The 26,358-nt window shown below is 33.4% G+C and overlaps 2 protein-coding genes across 3 annotated transcripts; one reads left to right on the plus strand and one right to left on the minus strand.

The window, feature by feature from the left end:
- The first annotated feature begins 11,125 nt into the window (after positions 1 to 11,125).
- LOC133673309 (uncharacterized) lies at positions 11,126 to 11,593 on the plus strand. Its single transcript, XM_062094048.1, has one exon. It carries the CDS (start codon positions 11,126 to 11,128, stop codon positions 11,591 to 11,593), a length of 468 nt encoding a protein of 155 aa, XP_061950032.1.
- Positions 11,594 to 13,070: 1,477 nt separating this feature from the next.
- On the minus strand, positions 13,071 to 20,826 carry LOC133673167 (uncharacterized). Of its 2 annotated transcripts, none has more exons than XM_062093856.1 (14): positions 20,433 to 20,826; positions 20,150 to 20,226; positions 19,694 to 19,852; positions 19,126 to 19,339; positions 18,047 to 18,133; positions 17,812 to 17,951; positions 17,034 to 17,114; positions 16,865 to 16,929; positions 16,358 to 16,533; positions 16,097 to 16,227; positions 15,896 to 15,980; positions 14,647 to 14,860; positions 14,119 to 14,219; positions 13,071 to 13,867 (listed from the first exon to the last, which is right to left on the minus strand). In XM_062093856.1, the coding sequence occupies exons 1-14, from the start codon at positions 20,598 to 20,600 to the stop codon at positions 13,358 to 13,360; spliced, it is 2,208 nt and encodes a 735-aa protein (XP_061949840.1). In that variant the 5' UTR covers positions 20,601 to 20,826; the 3' UTR covers positions 13,071 to 13,357. The 2 variants fall into 2 exon arrangements, with proteins under 2 accessions (XP_061949840.1, XP_061949841.1); XM_062093857.1 differs by having other exon boundaries at positions 19,694 to 19,830; positions 20,433 to 20,449.
- Positions 20,827 to 26,358: the final 5,532 nt, after the last annotated feature.

Raw genomic sequence — 26,358 nt, forward strand, 5'->3', positions numbered from 1 at the left:
TTTTTGTCCTTTCAATTTCAGTACTTCAACTCATCAATCAATTCTTTCATTTATGTAATAGGCCTGCATTTAAGATGAACATTTACCATAAATTAAAGGTATCTTATATAATTAGATATGTTATTATAAAACACGCTTTAGTTAAGGAGTTATTGATACTTCAAGTGCAAAATGATGATATAAAACCTTGATAAAAATGCACTTTTAAGTACTAATCACACCCCCCAACCAGCTTATTACTAGTCCCTAGTAATTAAAGCGTTAAAATAGAAAAACAATTTGCAAAATCCACAAAGCAAGGCATTCATCATTCAACTTCCATTAATCTATCCAGATAAACAAACTCTCATTAAATTTATATATCTGCTCAATACCCCTTAAACAAAATATTAATAAACCTTCCTTGTTATGTGCTCAATGTATGAAACATAGATGATGGGGCTTTTGTTGGAAGAAAACAATATTTTTGTTCTAATGTTTAAGGTTAACTTCCTTGGGTTGGGATTATTTTATTTTATTTTATTTTACTTTTTTTTTTTTAATATCTATACATATAACATAAAACACAATGTATCTTTAACCCATGTAACGAGCTTTCGGCTAATGACTCCCAGACCAGTTGATCTTAGGGCATTAGGTGTTGAGACACCCCTACGAGCTTAGTAACTCGGGTTGCAGATACTGATACGTAGATAGTGCAATGTTTGATTCCCTTAAGCGTTTCTCCTTAACCCATGTAACAAGCTTTGGGCCAATAGCTCCCAAGTCAGTTGACTTTAGGGTATTAGGTGTTAAAACACCCCTTCGGGCTTAATTGCTTAGGTTAGGGAGGCTACGAAATCAAACTTATCTACGTTTTTATTATCATCCTTTTCTTTTTCTTTTCTTTCTCTTTTTTTTTTCTTCTTTTTCTTCTTTTTTTTTTTTTTTTTTTTTTTGCAAAATATAGACTATCCCTATCCCTTAGTTGTTACCTTTAACAAAAGAACATAAATAATGTAATAATCCAATGTGCATCCCACAATCATATGTTAAAGTGTGTGTGTGAAAATGAAGGTTTAAGAATACTTGTTAAATGAGTATATGAGCAGAATCAAGTGATAACAATGCGAGAGTTTGTAAACCTGAATATTTCAAGAAGTATTCTAATAGGCCTTGTTATGAATATTGCAAATAACCATTAGAAAATGTTTACTAAGATGCGTCTCAAGAGTCATTCCCCCTTACTCTGCCATCCTAGTAATAACAGTTTTGCCAAATGGTTTTTAAAACAAAAACAGTTAGTTGGTTAGTTTTTTTTTTTTTTTTTTTTAAATACTACTACCCTCTCCCCCCAACCAAAACGAGACATTGTCCTCAATGTCCTAAGGTAGAAAGATAGAGTATAGAAGACATCACCTGAAACAACGAACATTGACATACCTGAAACACACTTAAACAAATATAAGAAATAACAGAACAAAATACTATGTTAGAAATAAAACCAAAAGACACAAGGATTCACAAACGAAGGCTCAAATCCAATCTAAGCTTTTTACGGCTTTCTGTAGTTGACCAATTGATGCGACTCATGGAAGGATCAATTACAGGGGTGAAAGATTGTAGTTTGTCGATCAATTGTTCAGCCGTAGCAGCAGAGATTATGATTTGTCGTGCCGAAGATGTTAGAAATTCCTGTTCCACAGCTTGGTCAAGAAAAGACAACAAAGTATCATAAAAACCATTAACATTGAGCAAACCTATAGGTTTATGGTGAATGTGAAGTTGGGCCCAAGAGGAAATATGAAAGATCTCTTCCAATGTGCCCAAACCACCTGGTAAGGCAATGAAGGCATCAGCATGGTTAAACATTGTATTCATTCGATCAAACATTGTGGAGACCTGTAGTTCCTCGCCAATTGTTCTTCCAATGATGTCCCCTTTTGTTAAAGCTTCGGGGACGACCCCCAAAACTTGACTACCTCCTAAAAATGCAGCTATTGCCACACCCCCCATTAACCCAAGGCTGCCTCCCCCATACACTAAATGAATCTTTTTCTCAGCTAGTACCTGACCAAGATGATTTGCTGCTTCTAAAAAAGCTATTTCCTTCCCAGGACTGGATCCACCGAAAACACAAATATTTTTTATGTGATAACTTGAGGAACCTGCCATTTCTACACGCTTCTATATCTGTCTAATGTAAAAGATGAGTAGAAATGAGGGGAAGGAAGAGAAGTTTTTATAGATGAGAAATTGAAGATGCAATCATACCATCTATATGTAGGCCAGCTGGAGTCTCACACACTCTCTCTCTCTCTTTATTTATTTATTTATTTATTTTGAAAAAGCATGTGTATGTACAAGTAGTTGTGATTGTGGCTCACATCTTCCCTTGGTTTTACGTCCAAGAACGGCTTAAACGCCCTCTATGGGTCGGGGATAGGCTTCCCATCCAGTTTTCTTAAAAACTGGCAAACAAGGTCTTTTTTAGTCAGATTCCCAAGACTAAGTCTATCATGTTCTTTATGAAAATGGGGCCATAAATCATGAATTGCACGATGCACATCTCCACTAGGATGCGTCTCAAGGGTCAACAAAAGATTATCTAAAGACCCCTTACTCAGGCCATCCTTAATGAATTGTATTTTATCTTCACGGTTTATAGATACCATTCCTAAAGAACGACATGTTGCATTACAAGTCCATCTGGCACATTTGTGACAGACTTTCAGTCGTTTTGCACGACGTTTCTTTGCAAAAGTGCTTTTACCTGTTCCAGGCATGTGTGAAATGAAAGAATTGGAGGACTCACCTGATAATCGGACCTTTGCTTCAATCAGCCAACGAATATCTTCAGGAATTCCATGATCCATTAACAACTTCAATCTTGCACACCTAGCACGGTAAATTTTTGTAATCGCATTCTGAGGCAGAGCGGGAAAGTACTTTTTCAATTTTTCAAGAGTGGTGTCCATTTTGAAATGAGAATTGGAGAAGAGATTCAAAGAAGAGAGAAAGAGCAAAGAATTGCACAAATATATACAGATATCAGTTATTATGGGAAACTGAAAGAACCGACTAAAGTCACGGAGTACCGTTATCCGCCTTTTGACCGGGATGAGAGACTAGTAAAACAAGAGTCACACCAAAAGGAAACACAAAAACAATATGAGAAAAACAAAATAATCAACCTTTATCTACAGGATCATTCAAACCAATGGATTCATTTTCACTAGGAAAATTATCAAAGTAAGTTTTCAAACGATGTCCATTTCTCTTAGAAACATTGTCATTCTTTGGATTCTCAATATCAAAGGCCCTATAAGGATACACATGTTTCTCAATAAATGGACCACTCCATCTTGATCTTAACTTTCCAGGAAATAAATGGAGTCGAGAATTATAAAGCAAAACTTTTTGACCAGTATCAACTTTTTGACAATTTTCACAAGTTTTGCAGAATGCATGTGTGTCTTTGAACATGGTGGGCCAATAAAATCCATTTTGAAAGATTTTCGCAATGGTCTTTTTTGACGAGAAATGACTCCCACATGCTTCAGAATGACAAAATTTAATGACACTACTTACCTCATTGTCCGCAATGCATCTTTGAAATATTTGATCAGGACAATGTTTGAATAAGTTAGGGTCATCCCAATAAAATTGCTTCACTTCGTTCAAAAACTTACCTTTGTCTTCGGTACTCCAATGAGTTGGCAAGTCTCCTGAGGCAAGGAAATTGATATTTTTAGCAACCCAAGGCATTGAACTAAGAGAAAGTAAGGATTTGTCAGGGAAGTAATCATTGGTTGGTGTGATGTTAGATATCGAATCTGTTGTCACTCTTGACAAAAGATTCGCATCAACATTTTCAATGCCTTTTTCATCCGTGATTTCTTCCTGAGAATAAGTCATTTGCAAATCTTCAAATTCATCAAACTCAGTATTACTCAAAGTAGATTCAAATTGATCATAAACCAATTCTTCAATAAAATCTACTTCTTGTAAATCATTATCATCTCGAGGTTGCTTGCAAATGTTGAAAATATTCATCTCCAATGTCATGTTCCCAAATGATAGCTTCATCAGTCCATTCCTACAATTAATCAATGCATTAGAAGTTGCAAGAAATGGACGTCCTAAAATAACAGGAAATGAATTGCATGCTTCAACAGGTTGTGTGTCCAAGACAATAAAATCCACAGGATAAATGAACTTATCGACTTGTACTAACACATCTTCAACTATTCCTCTAGGCACTTTTACAGATCTATCGGCAAGTAAAAGAGTTACAGAAGTTGGTTTTAACTCACCTAGATTGAGACTTTGAAAAACTGAATATGGAAGTAAATTCACACTAGCTCCAAGATCAAGTAAGGCTCTTTCAATTTTATGTTCTCCAATAAAGCAAGAAATTGTAGGACAACCAGGGTCTTTATATTTCAAAGCATTATTGTTCTGAAGAATGGCACTTACTTGTTCGGCTAAAAAGGCTTTCTTTTTCACATTCAGTCTTCTCTTCACAGTGCACAGATCTTTCAAAAATTTAGCATAAGAAGGAACCTGTTTAATAGCATCCAGCAAAGGTATATTGATCCTTACCTGTTTGAAAGTTTCAAAGATTTCAGAGTTGTGATTGACTTTCCTTTGTTTAGTCATGGCATGAGGAAATGGAAGTGCTGGCGGAGAATCAGTCTTTTCTTTGCAATGATCAGATTCAACCCCTTCCTTACCCTCAGAGATTGACTCATCATCATTCTCACAAGGTTCAAGAGTGGGTTTTTCAATAACCTTACCACTGCGAAGAGTGATGACTGATTTGACGTGATCAATGTGTTGGCTTCCCGAACTACCTGCATTCAAATTGTATTGCCCATTTGGATTTTGTTGTGGTTGAGAAGGAAACTTACCTTTCTCTTGGAAACTGAGAACAGATGTCAATTTTGCAAGAGTATCTTTAAAATCTGTCATGCTTTGAGCAAGTTGAGTGTTAATTGCCTCTTGCTTTTCCATAAATGCATGCAATGTTTCCTCAAGATTTCTTCTAGGAGGTGGAGCATAAGGAGGTGCATATCCATGAGAATTTTGGAAATTATGATGTGCTTGAAACGGTGGCTGTGAAGTTTGAGCATTATTGTTCTCACTCTTCCAACTGAAATTTGGATGATTTCTCCAACCAGGGTTATATGTTTGCGAATATGGGTTATGGTTGGACCTTTGAAAACTGTTTAATGCATGGGCTTGTTCATGGAGACATTCTTTAAAAGAAGGCAAGGTTGGACAGTCATTGGTTGAATGTTCGTTGGTTTCACAGATTTGACATGCAATGTCTTGAACAGATTTTAATTGACCACTCTTTTTTAATTCTAGTGCCTCAACCTTTCTAGCTAAAGATGCAAACTTGGCTTGGAGGTCATGATCTTCCCTAAGGTTGTACATACCTCCACTAGATGTATGAGGTTGGGTTTTACTTGGTGCCTCATAAGTACCTGTGGTGTCCCAATTTTGCGCATTTTCAGCTAGCAAGTCTAGGTATTCCATTGCTTCATTAGGGTCTTTATCCTCAAAAGTTCCATTGCACATTAATTCAACCATTTGCCTATCTATAGGAGTTAACCCTTCATAAAAATGTGAAACTAATCTCCATGTTTCAAAACCATGATGGGGGCAAGTATTAAGCAAGTCTCGATACCTATCCCAACATTGGTAAAATGTTTCTTCTGGTTTTTGAGAGAAAGTAATGATTTGTCTTTTGAAAGAGTTCGTTCTGTGAGATGGAAAAAACTTCTTTAAAAATTGTTGTTGCATATCATCCCAAGCACGAATGGATCCAGGTCTCAAATTTTGTAGCCATGTTTTAGCTTTATCTTTTAATGAAAAAGGAAAAAGCTTCAATCTAATGGTGTTCATGCTACAATTTGAGTCATTATAGGTGTTGCAAACCTCCTCAAATTCCCTTAAATGCAAGTATGGATTTTCTAAATCTAAGCCATGAAAAGATGGTAAAAGTTGAATAATGCCTGTCTTAAAATTAAAATGAGATGCATCAGGAGGAAAAACTATGCATGAGGGTGCACTTGTCCTTGTGGGATTCATGTGGTCTCTAAGAGTTCTAACCCGAATATTCTCATTATTTTCATTATGAAGAGGTTGGTTATCTTCTTCAGCCATATTTTCTGAAAATGATGAGGATACCCTACAAAGTCTACCACTTAATGTACGTGACCACACTCTCATGCACGTGTAAGAAGAGAATAACAGGAAGAAAAGAAAAACAATAGAAAAAGAAACAAAACAAAAGAAACAAAGTTAGATACAAGAAAAGAGAAAAGAGAAAATAAAATAAATACTATAATTTGTACAAGAATTTACCTCCCCGGCAACGGCGCCAAAAACTTGACACGACCAAAAGATTGATGTCTTCTCCCAAGTGCAGGAGTGTCGAAGTAATAAATAACCCGGCAAGACCGGGGTCGAACCACAGGGAGGTTAAATGTATAAATTATAGATAACAATAATACAAAAGTAACAATAACAACAACAATAACAACAACAACAATAATAATGATGATGATAATAATAATAGTGAAGAAGAAGAGGAAGAAGTTGATGAGAACTTTTGAGATGGAAGATTAATGTAGGATTAAACAATGATAACAACAAATGTCAAGGTTAGAGGATCCACTAATGGTACTTCAAACAAGTATAGTATAAACTCTTATTATTCAACTGGAAACCACACACAAAGGAGGTTCCAATCGGATTATAAATTGTTAACATGATTACATTAGTTATCTTATTTGAATAATGCTAATACTTGTAAATGTTTTCAGGCATTCATGATTATAACTTATGTTAACAACAAATCAAGTTCCTTTCATAGCTCAGGTGTCGGTTATACCATACAGTATGGGCTATGAAAGTGCCAAGTATTTGTTGTACCAAGTGTTATACAACATAAATCTAGATTAACCATTTAACAAGCAAAGTATTAAAAGTGAACAAGATAGCAAATATAAAGCATGTTAGTATCCAACGTTAAGGTCCATGTTAAGTTTATATTATACTTATTCTTACACCATTAGTGTACCCTTTTCACCTTGACATAATTAACTTAACTAAACATAATGAAAGAAAGAAACATAAATAAACAAGGAAAGGAAATGAAAAGCATAAGCAAGAGATTAATTATAAGCAAAACTTAAGCATTACAAAATATAAAGAGAGAGCAAAAGCATGATCTTGATCTGAACACCAAGATGCCTAAATACATGGCAAATGCCTCCTTTTATAGGCCAAAATTCGGAACTATTGATTTGTTGACTAATTGATGAGTGGGTGGCCACATCTTGACTTGGTGACAATTCTTATCTTCTTGTCTGCCAAAAACGTCATTGATGACGTCATAATTTGAACAAACTTGAATCATGAAAGTTCTAGGAAATTGTCTCATCTTTCCAGGGTAAAAATTTGAGATCATTTGGACTTCTAGAACTCGAGATATGGGCTGAACACTGAACAGTGTCTGGGCTGCAGGACAGATTCGGACTTCTTCTTTGTTGCTACAATTTGGACTTGAAAACGGCCTTGTTAAATCTTGGGCTCCAAATGAAAGTTGTAGGCCTATGTCTTATCTTTCCATCCATATAAAATGGACCTAAATCCAAGATCTACAGCTCCAGATATGACCCAATTACCGAACTGTGTTCCAGTTTGGACTGCACCAGCATCTCTTTGGCCATCTTTTTGTCCTTTCAATTTCAGTACTTCAACTCATCAATCAATTCTTTCATTTATGTAATAGGCCTGCATTTAAGATGAACATTTACCATAAATTAAAGGTATCTTATATAATTAGATATGTTATTATAAAACACGCTTTAGTTAAGGAGTTATTGATACTTCAAGTGCAAAATGATGATATAAAACCTTGATAAAAATGCACTTTTAAGTACTAATCAGACATCCATGCTCCATCAAACAATGAATTATGAAACCTGCCAATCCTGGTTGTCCGTTAACCTACATGCCACGTGACATTTGACTGGATTACTGAGGATAGAATTCAAAAATATATTTTAAAAAAATTACTTAACTTATCAAATTAGTAATTGAGATCATGAGATCGAGATAATTTTATAAAAAAAAATTAAAAAATATATAAAGTTTAATTTCCAATCAACTCAATGTTGAAACATAGAATAACAAAAAATAAATTAAAAAAACAACTCAAGCCAACATTAGCTAACTTGTTAAACTTATAACCCGAGTCATGAGATCGAGATATCTTCATAAAAAAACTTACCAAGTTTCATTTCCAACAAATCTAATGTTGAAGGTTAAAATCAAAAAGAAAAAAACAAACTAAATCCATGAAACCATGATAATTCTACATAAAGTAAATTGAAAAAAATTATGAAACTCAATTATCAAATAACCTAATATTGAAGAATGAAATTGAAAACAAAACGCTAAAAAAAATAGATGAAGAAGATTGAGTTGTTGGAGGGTGAAGTTAAAAAAAATCAATTAAAAAATGACCTAAAAGTAAATCGAGTCAACTAGGATTAACTTGTCAAACCCACAACTTGGATCATAAAATTAGGATAATCCTATAGAAAGCATATCAATAAAATGTATAAAGCCTAATTAAAAAATTGTTCAACTAAAGACGAGCCCATAAAAAATAAACATAGTCAGCTCGGGTCAACTTGTCAACCCACGATCCAAGTTATGATATCAGGATAGCCTTACAGAAAGAAAATCAAGAAAAAAAATTACAAAACTTAATTTCCAATCAATTCAATATTGAAGGATAAAATTGAAAAAAAATCAAGAAAAGCCAGCCTAAAAAAATTACCCTAGTCAACCCGGGTTAACCTGTTAAACTTGCGACCTAGATCATGAGATCATAATAAATTCATAAAATTAAAAAAAAAAACCTCATTTTCTATAGATTTAATATTGAAGGCTGAAATTGACTTAAAAAAAACAAAAAAAATTATAAAAGATAATTATCAAGTAATTTAATATTAAATAGTAAAACTGAGAAAAAAGAAAAGGAAAATTAGGTTGGTTAAGTGTAAAATTAAAAAAAAACTTGAAACACTATTCCAATTGATGCGACTATATCAATTTAGCGTAATTCTATTAATTAATAATATGGGATATGACATTTTTTTTATATAGTTTCTATAACATGGTGTAATTTATATGCCGACATCCTTTAAGTGTTATATTGTTGCTGTGCGTGTAAGTTGATGTAAATTTTAGACAAAAACTAAGAACAAAGCAAAATGTGATGCAACAAAAAATGCCAATTATAATCATGTGAGTCAAATCTCAAAATAAACAATTGTTGGAATTAAAAAAAAATTAAGGGATAGAAAATCTATTTGCATGAATCTTAGTCTTATTCTATAAAAAGATTAATGCAACCTGCTTATCAATAACATAATCACTAATTAATTAGTTAATTAATCAAGATATACTTAATTATATCCATTTATAAATATCTTAAATTTTGTTTTCAACATGAAATATTGAATTCTTTTCAATATAAATTGGTGTAAAAATCAAAATAATTTTTTTTTTATCTGTGAATAGTTATTTACATCCATTGTTATAGCAAAAAAAATAATAATAATTTAACAAGAATGGAAAGCGGACGTTTGTCTCAACACCAAAGGTAATGCATGCTAAGTAGGGATTATTAAAATAATTTCAGACAAGCGTAGATATCAAAAATCCTCGTGCGGGTGCGACTGACCTTTTCTTGGAACCACACGTGGCTCTCGAGACTACAAGAGTTTGCTTTCCACGTGCATTACCGACACGTACAATCAGTAAGTGACACCGACGGTATACTACCTGTCTTTAATTAATTATGTGGGCCACCTTTTTTGGCTTTACTCCCAATCTTCACCGTCCATTTTGCTGACTCTGTCTTCTAAGTCGTGGGTTGTTTGTCATTGTGCTTGGAACACGCTTTTTGAAAAGTTAAAAAAAAAAAATTTATTTTTTTAAAAAATTTATTTTTGATATGCTAATATTATAATTTAAAATATTATATATTTTTTTAATAAATCAGGATTTATATATAAATGTAAAAAACTCTATTTCAAAAATAAAAACCTCATTTATGTAGAATAATTAGGGTGTAGTAACTTTTGTTTTTTATTATGTTTTAAAAAAACGTTTCATTTAAAAAAATATTAAATATTTTTAGTGCATTTTAATATACTAATGTAAGAATATAAAATATTTTAAAAAATATATTATAAACTACAACACCAAACATACAAGATTTGTTCACAAAAAACTCTCAAATCTAAGATAAAAACACGAAAATAAAGTGTTAATTTTTTTACAAGAAAAAAGGGTAGATCATCAAAATTTCAAATAAAATACACTTAAAAAATCTAGTATTATAAATTAATTAATGATTAATATCCTAATAATATAAGATAAGACAAGATGAAAATTTATATTGATCTTCACGGTTAGTAGTCAAATAGCCACCACAAATATAAATACTGTCGGTACACGAGGTGGGTATATTAATTCTTTTTTTTTTCCGTGAAAAGCATTTTTTATTGGATATATAGTAAGATGAGACAAATATTAATCCGGTTATTCATGATCCTGGTGGAATGATGTGAATTTTACCAGCTTTATTCTACAATTCTAAATATATATATCCAATAAAGAATCAATCCAAGAGAGCCTTGACCGGGAGAAAAGTTTTATATTACAAGGAAATAGCAGCCAATAAAATAAATATTCATTAGAAGAAAGATAGGTATAGTTTAACAAGGAAGAAAAGGAAATTACATTATAACCCATTTTATTATTTCATGGAGGTCTCATGGAATATTCTCTTACGACGGTTGTTAGCAAAACAGACGTATGTAATTTTGGAGTGGTCAAACATATATTCAATACAATGAACCTTCGTGGAAATGAATACGTACGTGTGTGTCTGTTATCTACGTGACCAATCATCTACGTTCCTCATATCCTATATATATAAAGACACGGAGACACGACACAAGCATTAAGAAAAGAGAGGAAGATGATCACGAGAGCTCAATCAAAAGCAAATTCGAAGTTAGGTTTGATCATCACAGACAAGATTCAAATCATGGGAGGGTATGAGCCAGAAAAACAAGTATGCAAGATTCATCCGTATAATGATCAGAAACAAGGGGTTTGTGCATCATGTTTAAGAGAGAGATTAAAGCAACTAATCTATGTTAACACTTCACAAGCTGCAATCATGGCACCTGCTTCATGTTCTTCTTCTCCTGATGATCCTTACTCCCCCGCTTCCTCTTCAGACCATGTGTCTCGCCGCCGCCATAACGGGAACATTTCGGATAATAATAATAATAGTATGGGTTCAATATCCTTCAGGGTAAGTATTGGTGATCGGTTAAAGAAGAGTAGATCGCTTGCTTTTGTGTCAAGAAACCATGTTGGAGAGGTCAAGAATGGGAAGAAGAATAATAATGGGTTTTGGACCAAGTTGCTTCATTTGAAGGGAAAGAAGGATCAGGTTTTGATGCGTTCTGGTGTCTCTATGACTATGAGTGAAAGGATGTATAATTGATAACAAGGGTTTTCAATATATATGAAATTAAGTTGCTTCTTCTTCTTCTTCTTCTTCTTCTTCTTTCCTTTGAGAAGAAAATATGAGATTAGGGTATTTAGGAAATAATTAAGCTGCTATGTGTATAAACTTGTCTCCAACTATAACTGATTTATTTTGTTTTTGTTATGAAATGTTAATCTCTACTCTACTTCCCTGATGATTTTGATTAGTTGAAGAATTGTGAGAGGTTAATTTCTTTGCACAGAATCCATCTTCGTGGTATTATAAGTTGTTTCCCTAAGATTTCATTCTGCGTAACAGGCTTTAGTCATTGACGGAAAGCTTCAGAGTGCAGAGATCGATGAATTCGCCTGCCATGAATCTGTTGTTTTTAATACATCTGAAATTCTTTTATTTTTTTGTTTTTTCTAAATTAGGAAGCCATTGCATTGGACGGTAGTGTTTCTCTATCACCCAACCCCCACATGCCCTACCTTTGAATCTGAAACTCAAACACTTAGATTCAGGAGTTCAAATTAAAATTAATGATTAAACTTAATTTCTTCTTGAGATCACCAGTACGTAGTAGATGGAGTTGCCATCACGGTACTGTGACAACATTGGTTAGATAAGTGCTTAATGCTCCCTCACAAGTAAGTTAACTATCTCTGGTACCATAGTTCTTTGACTTCCTCACTTCATTTAATACATCACGGGTTTGAGAATTTCTTGGCCACCTAAAAAAATGTGGAAGATTGACTTGAATACCGTTCATTGATTACTAATATGTATTCACACGCTATTTATTCTGAAAGGTAGCTGAGGTTCAATGCTTTTATCACATATTAACGACATATCAAGGCTGTTACATCTTCAGGTTGAATATCAGGATATAATATGAATTGTTTTTTAAAATATTTTTTTGTTTAAAAATATATTAAATAATATTTTATTATTATTTTTTAAAATTTTAAAAATTTGAGTTTTAACCCAACTTCATTTTGGACCACAATTCCACACGCCACACGGACACTTGGCTTAGCTTGGATGGTAACTGTACATGCATCCAAGTCATTGTCATCCAGCAATTCTAAGAGAGGAAGCAAGAAGTTTCTCGTGAAAGTGCCAGATTAGCTATGAATAACATACTGACTACCCAACCGAGCTGGGACTTAATTTAGTTTTAGAAGGCGAAAGTGAAACCTTTTTTCTTCTTTCAATCAATTATCATGGCCATCCTCCCGCAGTTCATAGCATTCGGAGAGATTAGGTAAAATAGTAGTGATAGTAAGAGTTAAAAGGGTAACAGAGTAGCTTTCTTCGCTTGTCCTGAAGATCGCACAGTATAAAGCATAAAGTCAAAAGGCAAACTTTAATCAACATTCCCTGCAATGAGGCATACCTTTCATCAATCTTCAACGTTGCTTGAATTCCAAAACGACGGGCCATGGGGAACGTGCCTGTATGTAGCCTTTCACTTTCAACTATCAGAACATGAGAAATTTGTGTTCAAATGTTATTAGCGTGTACACTACCCAGCAAGGGAAGCTTATGACAAAATCTGTTTTAATGGTACAATTCACAAGACAAAATTTTGCCTACACAAGATCAGTAGTGTTCATAAACATAATCCTACTTTTGCTATCGTATTATATGTATGTAGCCCCCCAGGCTTCAATCAAGATGTTTAAAATGAGCTGGGTATCGCCCTTTATCTGTACACCTTGTATTCCAGTCTACAACAGGCATATAAATTTCATAGTGTCATGGGCAAGGCTAACATTATCTGGTAGGACCTGAAATCTTGATCTCGGCCCCATGCCCATCTTCATCATCATCACTGAGACTTCCCCGGTCTGCAGATGGTCGTTTCAGTCTCTGGAATATCTCATCAAGGGATTGAGATGATGAATTGCGAGAGACAAGTTGTGGTTCCTGAGTTTGGCGTAAAGGAAGAAATTTTTTGGCTCCTATGTTTGCTTTAAAACTCTGAAAACCATTCTTCATTGATTCCCATTTTGAAGCCAAACCAGCTGGCGGTCCAGCTGTTGTATTGTTGGAGTGAGAATCCTCATCATCAAGCAATGACACTTTTGCAGTGGCAACGTTCTTCTCCACCAGCCTCATATTGGCTTGTCTGTTCTGTTCTCTAAAGGCAGCATACTTGTTACTGACGGCTTCTCTGCTTGTGCCATATCTCTGACTTTCTTCTTTCAAGGATTTGGATTGGCTTCCCTTTCTGTCCTCAATGCCTAGACTGCTTGTTGCCTTCATTTCAACAGCAGTCCTTTCCTGAGCATTTTGCTTATGAGTTAGAAGGAACATAAAAAATCCAGCTATCATTCTAAGATGACTGGGAAATACAATAATGATGCTTTTGTGGTTGTATCACATAAATGAACCTCCACATCAGTTGCAAATCTGTCATTCAAGTGGGGATCTAATCCAGACAAATTACAAGTGATGCAAATAAATGCAGATGTACACATGTATAAGAATAGCATAAAAATAGATTGATTTCATTGCTTAACAAGAGTACATACGATACTATTGCTTCCAGACTCCATATCCACACCGTTAAAGTTTCTTGCCAGTGGCACAACATGCTCACCAACTTTTAGTCCTTGTTCCAACCAAGATCGTTCTGGAAAAAAAAATATAAGAGGGTGAAGGAGAGGGCTTATCAACTATCAAGGAATGATTGAATTTCTTAAATTTCAAGAATGTACTATTGTAAGTGCAAACTGTTGACAAAGGTGTGGCATTGTGGTAGCTTTTACGATTATGGTTTAAGAAAAACACTTTTAGTTGTGGTTTTAAAAAAGTAGGTTTCAAAAAAATATATTTGGTTAAAACTGCTTTGAAATAGATTTTTGCATGCAAAATAAATAAAAAACAAGTCTCCGTGAATGAAAAACAAGTTATTTTAGCTTCTACAAAACCAAGGTTTGCAACACAATTATGTGTGGGACAAGTACACAAAGCTGAAGTTATTTGACTAACCAAACAGTTTTTTCCTTGCGGTTGGGAAAAAAGCATAAGCTACCACAATACCAAACAATCTTGATTACCTTTTTGTAGGATAATTAATCCCGAAGGATCAAATCCATCAGTATCATCTGCCTCGGTTTGAAACCGAAATCTCTTCAAGCTTCCAAAGAAACCAATTACTCGATCAAAGAAATTGCTTGCAACCAACAGGGTGTATATAACCATAATAAGTGGATAGATTCTGTTAAAATCATTTCCAAAGAAAGGGACGGCTTTGTCGATTTTCCCCATTCGCTGGAACCAGAGAATCAACAGAGGCCAAAGTAAAACAGTCAATTTTCATCTAGGTAAAATTATCTTATAGAAATTCTATGGTTATAACAGTTTGTTAATCAACTGACCTAGGAAATGAAAAATAAAATTACAAGTAGAAACTCTCTTATTCATATAGAGACAGGGACATATATCATGTGTTAACAACCTCTTTTCTCTTAAACAGAACAAAAGAGCTGCCAATTGAAGCCCAACTCAAAAACTGGAACACTGATTTGACAGAAACATTTGGAACTTGGGGGGTAAAAATTAAATATTTCAAACTTAGATCATCCAGGGATTCTTATAAAGATATAGCAGCCATAAGAGATAATTTCTTTAGAAAGAAAAATGTAAGTAGTGAACCCATTCCCTAAAGGGCATTTCCTTTCTCAGTCCTTCCCATATGTTATATGAAAAGATATACAGACAAGTACTACTTGAGAGGATCCACAGTTGCTGGGTTGGTGAAGTTCCCAAGGGTTCGATTTTTCACAGATTCATTGATCCTCAAAAATAGACATGAGCAAAGTTCCATCGTTAAGTGATAAATGGGAGGTTCATGGAAAGTTAAAATCCCCGCCGTGAAATAGAACACAAAGAAACAAGAATGGGGATCCATTTCGAAGCTTTTGATCTGCTCCCCTTACTAATAGGGAAAACAAAAAACAAAAGAGATCCCACTTAAAATCCAACCCCAAAACAGGAACATCACACTGAGCATATATTGGAATTTTCCATTAAATCATTCTCACATACTCAACTAGTCAAGTTTTTCTAAGCAAAACTGTGAAAAGAGGCCCAGTATAAAAACAAAGTAAATCAAAAGGTTAAGCTTCAATCAGAACATTCATAAAAGTTCAGCCACAGGGAAAAGACTGGGAAATCTAATATTTTTTATACCTCAAATGCTAATCTTGGCACCAGATGAGACAGCAAGACCTAAAATATCACTTTATTCTATTTGCTCTTACAGCTGGGACTAAATATAAATAGAGAAGATAGAAGGAAAGTTACCTTTTCAAATATAGTTTCCTTAGAATCAAGATTGATGAGGTTGAGAAAGTTGTATGAAATTGGAGGAGCATATCGAGCAACCATCCTAGCACAGATGATACAACAAGATAAACCGACTTTTCCCAATAGAGAGGATGGGCCAAAAAAGGGAGCAGGGGAAGGGGAAATTATGACAGCATAACTCTGGGTGGAAAAACTTACGAACATATCATAAGCAAGCTGACTGAACTTGTCCGCCTGGGTGTTAATGAGTAAAACATTAACATTCCAATTTTGAACAAAGAATAGTATGTGCAGATGCACATATACATCAAAGGTACAAAAGCCAAAACCTGGAATAGATCAACAATAGAAGAGTAGAGCAAAATGACAGTAAGAGCTGTGTACTCCATTACTATTAGCACAAAGCACATAAACCGCATAAAGCCATGTAAGAATTGTTGACAAAAGAAAAGAAAATACCTGCATGGATAACTCTTGTTTTCCTACAGAGTTTATAAGGATTGAAAATAGAGAGAGATCAACTCCACCAATTAGTAGAGTTGCCTCTGCTAAAAGAATTGCAGCTGACATGGTACACAGTATGACCGCCAACACCTTTTTAAGTTGCTTCCTTAAGATGCATCGCCACAAAAATTCTGCATGATTTTTTCTAAGGTTTCAGCCTCAAGGCTTGTCAAAACAACAGAACACCTATACATATACGCATGCACGTGTGTGCAGTGTCTGCGTATACACATAGCATATGTAATCATAACCTCCTCAACTAAAGCAGAAAAGATTATACTGGAGAATAAAATCACTGCAAAACCATGTTATTTTCTATGGATTTCACATCAGGAACTTGATAGCAAGGCCATCTATGAAACTAATATAAAAACCCAGACTTGTGACAAACCAAGAGAGAACCCTCGTCGTGATACTTTGAAACTCAAAGGAAAGAAACGAATTACTATATCTGGTAATTACCCATTGTATCAAAGGAAGGACCCAACTTCCCAGTGCGAGCAGGCTTGAAGCTTGAAATATATTGCCTAGCATGACAGCATACAAACATCTCAAGTCCGGAGCATCCAACTTGGGACATTCAAAGAAATAGATGGAAAAAGGGGAATAAGGAAACATAATTAGGACAAACCATCCAGTTGAACTGCCTCGTTCATAGTTTTTAACAGTGTCTTCCAGTTCAAGTGCTTCCATGACATAGGTCATATACTCACTGCAAAAAAGAAAGAGATATATGTATGTAGCAAGAACATTAAAAGCATTCACTCAAAGTATTTTGTTAAAGAATGAGGACAAGTATCTAAAAAGAAAATCCCAAAGATGCTAAAAGCATCATGTGACCACAGATGCATAAACAGCATGACAAAATATCATCAACCAGTCGAGTAGCGGGAGAAGAGCATATTTGTTATGCTATCCTTCTCCCTCCTAGCATGTTCAGTTACCTTCTCCAGCTCATATAAAGCGACATTCTCCATTAATTCAATTGACTTGCAGCTTGGTGACTCCAAGAATTTGTGTACTCTTTCTCGATCTCTTCTATAAAATGAAAGGTAATGAATCTAATGATACTTGCCTTCTGCCAATTAAGGACCACCCAGCCCCACCAATTGAAAATAAGAAATTTTTCTGAAAGAGTTCATAATCTCATCTATGCAGTAAAGAAAAATAACCCTCTGTGAACAGCTTAGGGCATCCCCTTAAAGAAGTAGCATGGCAGTTCTTGCAGAAGAGGTATACAGGTGATGAAAATATGAATTTATACATGATACTGTTCCTATACAGAGAAACTAAAAGGTGCATCTACATGTCAAGCAAAAGCAAACTTAATAAGAACAACTTTGAGAAGCATGAACAAATCCTCTACAGATGAACACATATCAAATATTAAATTTTAGCATTCAGTTCACCTTCTACAACGATAATACTCTTCCCGAGCTCCTCGAAGATGACGTCTGAGTGTTGCCATTGATCTCACATCTGTGTCATAGTCCATATCATTTTCTCCCAACCGACCACCTTGCGGTTTAAAGGATGGGTCTTGCTTAAACTGAAAAATTGAAAAAATGATGCTATTATAAGGAGCACTTTACTGGAACAAGCAAAGTCTAGAAAGAGAACAAAAGAAATAGGAAGAAGAAATACCATTTCTGCTAGCATATTATCAATAACATCCATGTAGGGTCTCAAAGGGTCACGCTTGGACATCTGATTGGATGTTGCTTGAGCAACCTATTAAGTAAACCACCATCAATAAGAAACAAAATACACTAAGAAATCAGGTGAGACAGCCATGCTTGGTAATAAGAAACTAAAAGATTCTAAAAAATGCAGACCAAAATGCATATCTAACAATGCCTCGTCTCCTAAAAAAATAAAAAGAATGAACGAACTACTGACAGGTACAATTACTCGACAATTTGCTTACTAAAAAATATAGATGTTGAAACAGTGAGGTATTTACTGCCCACTAAAAGGATCCTGATATCAAAGCAGCTATGGATAATTCTGTGTTTGGAAACCCTGCAATGGACCACATAGCGTCCAGCACCTACTATCTATCTAGGGTTTCAAATAGCATCCTAGCCATGGTGCTTTAGAAGCAGGCTCTGGTGAGTGTGCACGTACAATCATAGCTAACCATGATTGTAGTTGTCTGTCTGATAACGCTATAAAAGACTGTGAAGTATTGGTAAACTAAAGATACATTCTGTAGCAGCCAATACAATACATATGTAGCAGGCTCTGGAGTATTGGTGATATAGAAATGAAAACCTTGCAAGCACGCGCACAAGTACATCACATAATATATTTATGACATGAAAATCTTACTGAACAGAAAAAGAAGATGTAATAACACAGATGACAGAAGGACTAGATGTTCATTTGGCAGGACAAAGAGAGCACCATACACTGCTTACTATTGATCCAGCATGTCTAATTAAGTTTCCAAAATAGAAAAAAGGATCAATGTGTTTGTCCCACAGTTTCTGAATTAGACCAACTTCAATGGAACCAAGGATATGGTTAGAGAAAATTTACTTACGCACGGATGAGGAAATAAAATATAAAACCTTTATATGAGACATGGACAAGGATCAGCCTGTGGTAAAAACTAGTAAAAATACAAACTTAAGAAATAGCAGAGAGCAGTAAGATTGAAAACTCTACTTTTTGTATAACTTTTCACACCAATCTGAAATGAGAAACACAATAATACTTACTACAATAGCATTTGAAAGATCTTGATGAGCATCGTCAAGTCTCACAGCCATTTTGGCAATTTTATGAGAAAGTACTTTTTGGCGGGTGGACCAGTCTGAATTTCTCCATAGGCCCTTGGGAATTTCACTCAAACCAAAACCAAGAAGAAATGCACCGGTAACAAGTCCAAAAGTATTTGAGCAAGCCATGGCAAAAGCAAGCACATTTCCGATCCTGTTGATGAAGATGGCAAATCACAAAATGAGTGAGAGATTTTCTTTAAAAACTAACAAGAAACAAAAGCATCCACAGATTCATATTTTTGTTCATGAATTTACAAGAATCCACCACTATACCGCATCCAACATGACTGGCTGATAAAAAATTATCTCAAGATGTAAAATATGATAGCAGGCGAAGCAAAAGATTTTACAAATAAAATAAGGGCTTCTGAAGTGATGAAATGAACGAACAAGGTTAGAAAACAGAACTGAAAAAAAAATCTGTGAAAGCAAACTCTATGAATATAAAGGAAAAAACTATAATGCACTTCAAAGAAAGTAACCTTTAAGAGGGGAAGAAAGGAACCTTATCTTGTGCATGATGATGAGAAGTATAATTCCAAAGAGGCCAATGGCTCCCACAATTAAATAGAAGACTAAGTTCGCACGTACACTAGTCTTTAATCTTTCTACAACAGTGAAGTCTCCTGCATCTTCAAAACCCTGAATAAGGGGCACCACAGCCCTGCTTAGAGATGACATAATTTAAATCCATGAGGAATCGAGCATCTACAAACTAGGAAAAAACAACATACAACATTTACAAGTACCTTTAAAACCAAATGAAGTAAGAGTTCAAAACACACATTCGACTATTACAACTTCCCATTTGCGCACGAGTCAAATGACTATCAAACAGATTGTATATGCGTTTGTATACAAAATACTAACCGAAAGGACATCAACTGATAATTTATATAAAAGCTCACAGATAATCTGAAATTATGCCAACAATTCTGGGCATTAAAACACAGCGACTTACCAGGTAAGTAAAAATGTACTCCAATACGACCAAATCCAATAGAAAGAAATGCCTCCGCGATCAAGATCAAATTTAGTCTGTAGATAACATAATATAAAAACAAGAAGGAAGAATCAATCTCAAAAAACTGCAACAAAATTCAATACCTATCTATAACTACGACTATTATAATCTAATGTTCCTCTGTCTAGATTTCTCCTCTATTTATGGAATTAATTGGCAGAGAAAAATCAAATTCAATAAAACGGAAAATAATAGAGATGTAATCGTGCAATTAAATTACCGTGTAGATATCGGCAGGGACGAGGGTGATGATGGCGAGAGAACAAAACCAGGTGTATCCAACGGTGAAGAAGACATAACGAGGAACCTCGGGTCCAGCGAAGTATCTGGCTGTTAAAATCACCATGCCTAGGGTTAGAGGTAACGAGATCAAATAAAACACCCACATCTCTCTTTCTTTTTCTTTCTCAAGCGATTTGTCTTTCTTTGAGAGAGAAGAGAATAGAAGAGATGATGGACCCGGTAAAACGGATCCCGATCGCTCCAAATTATAATTCTGCTTCTGTTTCTATTAGTTTTCCGCTTTCCTTTTTGTTTTTTATTTTTCCTCAGCTAACATTCGCTTCAGGCTCCCTCTCTCTTATTCTGCGTTTTGGTCTTACGTTGCGCGCTGTGTAGACTTTTTGGAAATACGTCAATTACTCCTTGAATCACATGTCTTTAATCTGTATTATATTTTTTAAAGTATTATTTATTTAAAAATATATTAAAATAATAATTTTTTATTCATTTTAATATTAATATAAAAAAAAATCCAAAAACACATAAAAAAATAATTTAAAACTGAAAAAAATAACAAGTTTGAAAAGCTCCCCGTAGACTCATTCTCAATTGAGTTTACAAACTATTTTATCAATTGGGTCCCAACGTCTTGGACATTTTTTAATTGGGTAATTCTGTAAATGTTTTTCGTCATTTTCATGTTTTATTATATAAAAAGACGAGTTTTGGAAGGATTAATAGTGATGGATAAAAGGACAGATTGAGAGATGTGAGGGGCATTAGGGATTTAATTGATAAAATTATTTGTTTTGATACTTGATTGAGAAATGTTGAGGTTTTTTTGGCCTGCAGTCATACAACTCCAAAGTGTCTATTCATGTTGTGGGAAAATTTGTAGTGTACACAGAGTTGTTTTGTTTGAAGTTGTTAGTCAACTTTAAATTATTAATATTGTCAGATCACAGAGAAAAAAAAGGTTCCATTTTTTTTTTAATTCTAACGTATTATTTTGAAAACCTACTTCAAATCAATCTTGGCATCATCAGAATTTTTGAAAACTACTTCACAGCTTTTATCTGAAATATAAAAACATGAACTTTTACTCCATCATGTCATGTTCTTCTTGATTTGCTTCATAGGATATCAACTACGAATTTGACTTAATTCTCATGTAAATCACAAATTAAGAATTTTACACTTTTTTTTATGATTGTTTCAATCCATATAAAAACTAGAATTATTGAGATTTTTAGTTTCAACATGATATTCATCCCGATTAAAAAGTTATTGTCATTACAGATATTTTAGTCATGGATTTGTGATCATTCTTCTCACGTTCCCTAGAGCTCTTTATTTATGTCAATTAACAATTTACTAATACAATTTGTCTCTGCATGTTTTTTATCAATAATTATTGAACATCTCTTTTTAATTTTGTAATTTGTCTCTACGTGTTTTTTATCTTCACCCCTTAAACATTTACCTCCTGGGAGGAATCTCCTCATCTCATTTTGCTTGAACACGTTATTTTTTATTGACATCTTTCAACTATAATTATATAGAAGACACAACAAGCAAATAATATGAGATTATTGGACTCTAATACTAATTGATGTAGACAAAAACACAAACAAAAAAGAAAGAATTGAAGCCGAATTGGGTTTTCACATCAAACTCTAATTCATAATTTTACTACTTAATATTTCTTTTTAAGTAGTTTATCTCTCGAACCCTTAAATAAATCAAAAAACAAACATTATCAAATTAGAAGACCTAAAATTAAAAAAAAAACAATAAAAATTATAAACCGAAGATAAAATTATTAAACATAACATTTAATTTCTTAAACTAAATTAAAAAACAAAAAACTTTTTTCTTGTTCTCGCATCAGTAATCTTTAAGATTTAGTTTTGTTACACAAAGATTTTCACAAAAAAATAAAATTATTTGAGGATGATAATATAGATTCTCTAAACCGTTTATACTTTAATTAACATAATTATTTTTTTTTATAAATGATCTTAAAAATACACTTCTCCTATTAGTTTAATAATATTTGAAACTGGATTCAAGATCCAGTGTTGGTATATACAAACTAATTCAAAAATATTATATTTTATTAAAGGAAAACAAAAGAAAAAGTCTATGATGTTGATGAGGACGAGGACAATAAATACCGAACCAAGCCTTTAACCACTTCAGTTAATGTCGTCTTCAAGAACGCTTGTTTTTCCCTCTCTCTTATAATGGGAAAATGGAGATTAATTTGCAGATTTGTTTAGTTAATGGAGAACTGGAGGCTAACATGCTATACTACTGATTTTCACAACCAATTTTTGTAATTAGGATAACAACTTAACATGAATTTAATAGATATTGATATAAACGGATTCAAATAATAAGTTTTTTTAGTAGCCGAAAGAATTTTGAGATTGAATTTAAACTATGAATTATGTATTTAGTATTGTAGTTTAATAGATTATTTTGATGTGTTGATTTAAAAAAAATAAAAAATTTATTTTTTTAATATATTTTTTAAAATTTATTTTTTTGTTTTTTCTTCAGTTTTTTGTTTTTTCGTTTTTCTTTTGAATTGAGGGATGGGGTTTCACCGGGGGCTAAGGATGCTGGCCAGTCCAGTCATTTGATGATATGGGACTTTGTCCCAGCCTGCTCCCTTGAATTTTTAGGCTCCGCAACAAATTGCTGAACCTCCAGTTTTTGGGCTAAAAAAAAACAAATTACTATTGAATTTATCGTTTTTGGACCGAGAGATCTACAATAAGATTCACTCGGGCTATGGATGTTTGAAGCCCAATGAGTTTATAACTGGGATCCTGTATTGGTTTCTTTCTGGGCTTCTAAGCGTCATAACAATGAATAAACCTTAAAAACTATAATAAAAAGCAGTGATTTAATTTTGCAACCGTATAACTCAATTGGGTAATCAGCTTTGTTTCCTAGAGATTATTGGTTTAAATTTTATACACTTCAAGTTTATATAATCATTAACTTTAGAGCTCATAAAATTAATTGAAATAAACACAAGTTAGCCCCAACATCCAATTTAATAATAAAAAAAATAGTAGTGATTTCAAGTGAATAAATCAACAGCAATTTTATTGGAAAAAACAGCAGAGACTATCTTTTGCATCCAAAATTCTACTCTTCTCCGCGACACGAAATCGAGATCTTCAGACTTAGGTAAGATTTAAGCAAGGTTTATTATACGTTTGATTGACAAGATTCACACCAGCCATATGTTTTTATGGTATAAAAAGTGGCCCAAGCCAGGAAAAAAAAAAGAAAAAAAAAGAACTAAGCTCTACACACCGAAAAAGAGCTGCCCAGTGACATCCTGAAACAAGCGATCAGCTTAGGCCCTTCGGTTCCCTTAAAAAGTAGAAGATAGCATAGAATAGGAATATTGTTTACAGTACTTTACACAGAGTTGGCCTATCTTCGCCAATTATGAAGGATGCTCAATGCGCCTGAACCCCACTTGTGTGGTTTTCATGTTCTTTGACAGTTCTGTCGCCCAGAGACATTTTTCTTCTTTTCCTTACCTCTACAAATTCCAAATTCTAAGTTCCATCCACCTAACCTTAAATCCATGTCAGTGTCCTATTTCAAATACTATTTTGAGTGCGCAGGGATTGATTGGGCCACTAGGGATCCACACGACCTTGAAGCTTCAAAGCACTATCACACAGACAAGAAACTGTCAAAATTTGAAGCTTCCTTCCCTCTCTTCATCATTACGCACATCCCTTTTCTTCTCTACCTTCGGATCACCTCCGCCTCCCACTTTTGACCCTTGAATTAATGGGAATACTTTAGAAGATTCTCAGGACATGCTCAGGTAGAAAGCTTTATGAATGCACTTCCTTTGGTGGCTGTCCATCGGGGCTCCTTTTGTGAAATCGAGGGCCATTTTAGCTTTTATCCTCTTTTCCCAAAGCTACTTGCTTGTACTCGATTGCCTCATAAAAATCTTCATTTGGTAGTGATCACCACCACACGTGGCTGTGACTTCATTTTCTTAAAAAAATGGTTTTGAATCTACCCATTACAGGACATGTTTAAAATTATAGTAATGATTATGATTTAAAATATATTTTTTATTTAAAAATATGTAAAAAAATGTCTTTTTATTTTTAAAAAATTAATTTTTAAAAGATGACTTCATTTTTTCAAAAATGCTTTAAAAAAAAACAAATAGGAAAACAAATCTCATAAATAACTTGAAAATATAAAAAATATTTAAATTCTAATAAAAAAACAAATTAAACTGTCTAGCAAAACAAATCCTAGATAGAAGAAGTCTCATCTCAATTGCTCAAATATATATATAGGCCTCATTACTTTATGGAACTCAACATTTGGAATACTTTTTTTCCCCATAAGTTGGACTCTTTTTTTAACCCAAGATGAAGCCTTCAGAGGAAAGACAAGAATACATGCCATGCATGGTTACATGATCAAATGCTAAAATCTGCATGGTATAGAGGGAAAAAAGATCTTGAAGTAGGAGTCTACTCCGAGTTGAGAAATAAATTTCCACCAATTTTATAGACAGTTTATTCTTTACTAAATTGGGCATCAATAGCTCTTCAATGTGTGTTAAAATGCATGGTAATAAAAATTACTTTTAAAAAATTTTTTTTGCTTGAAAATGAATTAAAATATTATTGTTTTTATTATCTTTTATCATTATTATATCAAAAAAAATCTAAAAAAAATAATCTTTGAAGTTCCATGACTTTCAAGATATATAAATCAATCCCAAGTTTAGAAATTTTAGACCTGGCCAGTTCAGAACTCCTGCAAATATGAGCCAAGCATTTGTGGTGGTGTTTATTCTTAGGACATTCGTATTGAATTGCTCAGATATAGCAGCCATGGGGCAAAAGGAGTCGATCCCAGTTATTTTCTCAAATTATTTTTTTTACTTTTTTTTTCTTTTTGTGATAATACATAGGTTGCTATTTTTATTTTTTTTTTGGTTTTAATGTCAAGGTTGCAGTGACATGTAATTTAATTTATAATTTCTGCGTGCTTCAGGTGTACAAGGGTTCGATTCTTATATTTGAAAAGTTATTCTCTCTCTTTTTTTGTGTTGTCCCGGACATGAATTGCTGTTGAATTAAAAATAAAAGGTTGACTTCTAGAATCAATCAGAGGTAAAGGTAAGGCTAGATCCGACACTCACCTAACCTAGAAATTGATAACTCAGTTTCTTCGAGATTCTAATAAGAATAACAGTTAAAGTAATTTTTATTTAAAAAAATATTAAAATTACTTTTAACACCCCCATACTAAAACAATCTAAAAACATAATAAATATTTCATTTTAAACAAAAAAATCAAAATTTTAAAAAATACAGTTTGCACCACTTTTCTAAACACTCTCTAGTATGCCATATTTTCCCGTGCTATGTTATGGGTTAGAGCAATAAAGAAATATTCAGGTATTGGTAAGATATTTTTTAAAAAATTAGATTTTAATGATGTATTAAATAATATTTTTATTTAATATTAAGATAGAAATATATTATGTTAACCCGAATTAATATGCAAGAGTCATGAGAATAATCTTGTAAAAAATGAAGTAGAAAGCTAAATCCTCAATTAACTTAATATTTAAGAACAAAGATGACAAAGAAAATCATTTAACTAAAAGAAAAAATATAAATGAAATTGAATCAATCAAATAATCTCGTGATGTAAATTATACACGTTATTAGATTTAATAATTTTTTTATATTAAAAATTATTTTTTATTTAATTACACGGTGATAAAATATATGAGAATTTTTTTAAAAAAATATGTTAGACACATGTAGCTAAAATATCATAAACAAATAAACTTCAATTAAATTAAATTAAATTAAATTAAATTAGCTAACTCCAGCCCAATCAAC

This window comes from Populus nigra, chromosome 14 (assembly GCF_951802175.1).
Source record: "Populus nigra chromosome 14, ddPopNigr1.1, whole genome shotgun sequence".
NCBI lineage: Eukaryota > Viridiplantae > Streptophyta > Magnoliopsida > Malpighiales > Salicaceae > Populus > Populus nigra.